This window comes from Prosopis cineraria, unplaced genomic scaffold (assembly GCF_029017545.1).
Source record: "Prosopis cineraria cultivar Desert tree isolate PC_DT_omini unplaced genomic scaffold, ASM2901754v1 PC13, whole genome shotgun sequence".
Taxonomy (NCBI): domain Eukaryota; kingdom Viridiplantae; phylum Streptophyta; class Magnoliopsida; order Fabales; family Fabaceae; genus Prosopis; species Prosopis cineraria.
In genome coordinates, this window is record NW_026555344.1 from 1,298,276 (window position 1) to 1,303,022 (window position 4,747).

General features: G+C 36.0%; 1 protein-coding gene across 1 annotated transcript; it reads left to right on the plus strand.

Moving 5' to 3' along the window:
* The first annotated feature begins 1,166 nt into the window (after window positions 1-1,166).
* On the plus strand, window positions 1,167-4,472 carry LOC129291150 (calmodulin-binding receptor-like cytoplasmic kinase 2). Its single transcript, XM_054928362.1, has 6 exons — window positions 1,167-1,487; window positions 2,124-2,347; window positions 2,444-2,612; window positions 2,738-2,827; window positions 2,964-3,265; window positions 3,420-4,472. The coding sequence occupies exons 1-6, from the start codon at window positions 1,220-1,222 to the stop codon at window positions 3,678-3,680; spliced, it is 1,314 nt and encodes a 437-aa protein (XP_054784337.1). The 5' UTR covers window positions 1,167-1,219; the 3' UTR covers window positions 3,681-4,472.
* The last annotated feature ends 275 nt before the right edge of the window (window positions 4,473-4,747 follow it).

Genomic DNA, 4,747 nt, shown 5'->3' on the forward strand with positions numbered 1-4,747 from the left:
TTTTTAACAGGTTAGCCAACTCGCAGGCTGGCCAGTAAAAAATTATCAATTTTTTTTAACAATTTAAAATTTATATAATATAAAAATATATCTGTATTTCATATTTTAAAGTAAATTAACAATTAAAGAATTTGTACATAAATAAAATAAGCATAGAATTCAATTAAGAAAATTTATTTTGCTGGATCTTCTCACTTAGGTGTGTTATCTTTCTCAATAAAAAAAATTAAATATAAATTATATTATTTTTTTAATAAATTTATGTTTATGATTTTAATCAATAGATATTATGAGATTAATAAATAATACATATTCAAAATATTTTCATAATAAATTATTGATTTACAAATTATAACAAAAATTTTATTTACAAATTGTAAAAAAAATTTACACTATATTTTAAATATAAAGAATATATTTAGGAATTATAAATTATATATTTAAAAAATATTATTATTATTGTAGATTTATAAAAAGATATAATATAATTAAAAAATAAAAAATTATTTTTTAAAAAATATGTTAACTTGCAAGCTAATTTGTTTTAACTTGTTTGTTTTATGGATTGAGCTAATCCAACCTAATTCAACCTTTTTAAAGAATGAATTAATTTATTCAACTCAATCCGTTAAATTTTACAAGTTAAACGAACTAGCCACAATCCAACTCATTTGCTCGGCTTTACCTCTCGCTACTGCCATGGTCAAATGTAACATACCTGCGGGGGTAGGTCCCCCAACTTTAACATTAGAATAAATAAATAATGAACTTTATTGTTTTAATTACATTTCTCTACGTTCAAGTAAAATATTCTAAATATCTGCGGAATGATATAATACCTCAATTCTTCAATTCGAGAATATACATTTTTAACTTAAAATTTTAATTTTAAAAAAGCAATTTATAATAGTTTCATCAAAGAATAGTTTAAATATAATATTTCAACTAATTAAACAGATTTGCGCAGGAATTTATATATTTATGGTAAGAAGTTGTCAAAAATAGTTATTTGCTTGTATGATCTTAATTTTTGTTGAAAAGTAAATTATACTTAGTTTTAAATAAATAAAATTCACATTTTGATTTCGTAAGAGTTGGGAGAGGAAAGTCGCTGCCACGGCCATTATTGTTAAATATTAAATATTAAGAGAACGTTGGCAGTTGAATGATTATGAAGGCCGGAACTCTTAGGACCAGCTATTGCTTCCCCGCCACTTAAATGAAAAGTCCAATTTCCCATTCTCGTCGCCGGAGCTCCGGCTCCGGCTACCGCACGCCAGACCACCGCCACGGCTACTCCTCCAGCTATGATTCCTCCGGGGTTGGTACCACCATCGTCAGGTCAAACGCCTCCCGGAACCCTGTCGCGGCTGCCGCCAGATCAGTGGCTGCCGTTTTTGTTGCTTGCTTCACCCCGCCAGACGAGAGTAACTCCAAGAGCTTCGTCGATGACCGGGAGTTCAAAGCTTCCTCCTCCTCCTCCTCCGGTAGTCTCCTTTTCTCAGTTTGCGCTGTACAATACGGGGGGGAAGAGAGCATTCTATTTGGGTGGTGTTGGTGGGAACGTGTTGTGGTTCTCTGTGTGTTTTGGTTCTGAACTTTGAATCTTCTTTCTTAGTTTGAGGTTTCCATTTGAAGCTGTGTATACTGTTTGGCTGATGAGAAAACTGTAGAAATGTGTAGACTGGCTGATCGTGTTGAAATATTTTGTGGGTATGATGATCAACTAAGCATACCTGACGTAGTAAATCTTACGAGTCCCTCCTTAATAGGGTTCCTACTTGAGTGAATAATTTCTTCGATTCATAATCCTGGCTTGGTTATATCTTTGGTTGGTGAGCAAAATCTTGAGGTCATTATAATCAGATAATGAATTACTGCCTCAAGTATGAACAATACTCTGAACTCATCCCTTGCAACCCTCTTTTGTCCCTGCTAGTGTTTTTGCACAAGCTGAGAGAGGCATTCTGACTTAATGGGAGGGTGTGACAGTGCCCTCCTCGATTACTTTCACAAATTTGGCAGAACATCCAATGCAATTGCATAGCTTAGTATTTGAGTAGCAGATTTTCAAAACGGGAAGGATGATTATTTCAGAATAACTAATTGTGTTTGTTTCTTAGTTGTATCCAATTATTCGCACGGTTCAAATGGACGAATCAGTTCCAGTTCATACAAGTCAACTCAGAGAAAAGAGCCTAGATCTCTGAATTTCACCATGGAGGATATCTTGCAAGCCACAAGAAACTTCTCCGCTGCTTACAAGGTCGGCCAAGGTGGTTTTGGTACAGTGTACATGGCAAATCTCCGGGATGGAAATGTTGTTGCAGTAAAGCGTGCCAAGAAGGTTGTTCTTATTCAACATTTCTCTGCTTGGTTGTGTCACTATTTTGAGTTTCGTAGTTATTGGTGAAAGTTCTTAATTAATTACCTTGCTTTGCAGAGTTTATATGAGAAACATTTGGGTTTTGAGTTCCAAAGTGAGATCCAAACATTATCACGGGTTGAACATTTGAATTTGGTGAAGTTCTATGGATATTTGGAGCAAGGAGGTGAAAGAATTATCGTTGTGGAGTACGTCCCAAATGGAACCCTTAGAGAACATTTAGATTGTGAGTTTCTTTTACTCCCCCCTCAGTGAAGGTTTTACTTATTCTCTTCGTGATTTTGTTTTGTCCTTGCCCCACTTGCAAGAACTTTAAACTGTATTTGTAACTTGGTCAAAGGAATATCGCAGGCATTCGCGGGAGCATTTTGGACCTTGCTTCTCGACTAGACATTGCGATTGATGTGGCTCATGCTATCACCTATCTTCATATGTATATAGGTATATATAAACTCATTGCCTTCGAGACCATATCACCGGAACGATCATTTTAGTCATGAAAAAGGGCCAAGTTCTTTGATCCTGGGGGTACTCCGAAAGATCTTACCGGCATTGCATTTCTGTATTTCCTTTGCAGATCATCCTATTATTCATAGAGACATCAAATCTTCCAACATCCTTCTTACTGAAAATTTGCGAGCTAAGGTAGCTGATTTTGGTTTTGCTAGACAGGCCCCTGACAGTGATTCTGGTGTGACCCATGTATCCACCCAAGTTAGAGGAACTGCTGGCTACTTGGATCCTGAATACCTCAGAACCTATCAACTAACTGAGAAGAGTGACGTTTATTCATTTGGCGTCTTACTTGTTGAACTTGTCTCAGGTAGACGTCCCATTGAACCAAAATTTGAACTGAAGGAGAGAATCACGGCAAAATGGGTGCGTTTCCCTTTTCCTTACCGATGTTTAATCATGCTCAGAATAATCAACATTTTGAAGTTTGGCGCCTCATTTCCAAGATATATGTTATTGTGATTAGTAGAGGGTGTGATAGTTCGTTACTTTAATCTGACATGGTTTCGCATTAGTGCAGGCTATGAAGAAATTTGTTGAGGGTGATGCCATATCGGTCTTGGACCCAAAACTAGATCACACTGCTGCAAATAACCTGGCACTTGAGAAGATACTTGAACTAGCCTTGCAGTGTTTGGCGCCTCGTAGACAAAGCAGACCTAGTATGAAGAGATGTGCCGAGATCCTTTGGACCATCCGCAAGGATTACAGGGAGCTATCAACTTCAGATTTTTGTTCATTTTCCTCTACTTCCCAGAGGAGCGCGTCAATAAAAGAGTGAGAAACGCAAAAAGATTTCTTTGAAGGATAAATAATATGCATTCATCAAAGAACCTGAGGTCTATATATTGATCTCTATTCCTTGAAATTAATATGCACAAATTGTTCCTTACGAGTAACAAACTCATCACTAGTTAGTTCTTTTGATGTCACTGAATCTCTTGGCGAAAGATTCATATGCAGTTTGTTGTTTTACGAGGATTAACGTGTGCTGTTACAGACCAGAGCTAGATGGATGTAATAATTCAGCGATCGAATAGTTGTTTTAGAATTAAGGATCATCAAGAAATTTGAGTGTGTGGATGGGTGGAAGTTGATGTGCTGGTAATACAGTGGAACTTGTAGATAGAATTTTGGCTTGTGTAAAGGAACTTGGTAGCTTTTGCTCCAGAAAGACCAGTCCTGTGCATTCTGTGATTTTTTTTTTTTTTTTTTAGCATGGAACTAAGAGAGCTTTGCGAGGAGGAAAACTCTGATGTAACAGTTGGGCACCTATCTCATAGATCTGCTAATATTGGATGTAGTTATCTATAAATTAGTTTGGGTTAAGGTGCATTTTTTCCTCTGTATTTTCCTTTGAACAGTGCTAGGTATCCTGTAATAATAAGTGTGGTATTTTTTCCTCTTAAACTAAACCGGGGATTTTTGTTCCTCAAAATGGTTTAAGGGGAACAATTCCTCACTTATTAGCAGAGTGTTTAGCGTTCTTCAAAGAAAAGTTCAGAGGAAAAAAATAAAAGCATTTTAACTTCAACTAATTAGTTTTATACAATTTGATTTCCATTCTTGAGAACTAATTCGCATGATGGTTTAGAACCACATTTCCAATCATGGGTTTGCCTTGTGGCAAAACGTGACTTGGGCTGGAATCAAATATGTCCCCAAATGCACTTTTAGTTGACTGAGTAGAAGTACCAGAAACATACATCATCCATAGGGACATGATAGCTACAACTAAACTAAGTGGTTGTTGACAAACTAGACTAGTTCCTATTTTAACGTTGGATTCAATTAACTAACCAATATGTCAATTTGTTGCACTCTCGAAAGATGTCGCTAATTTCATTA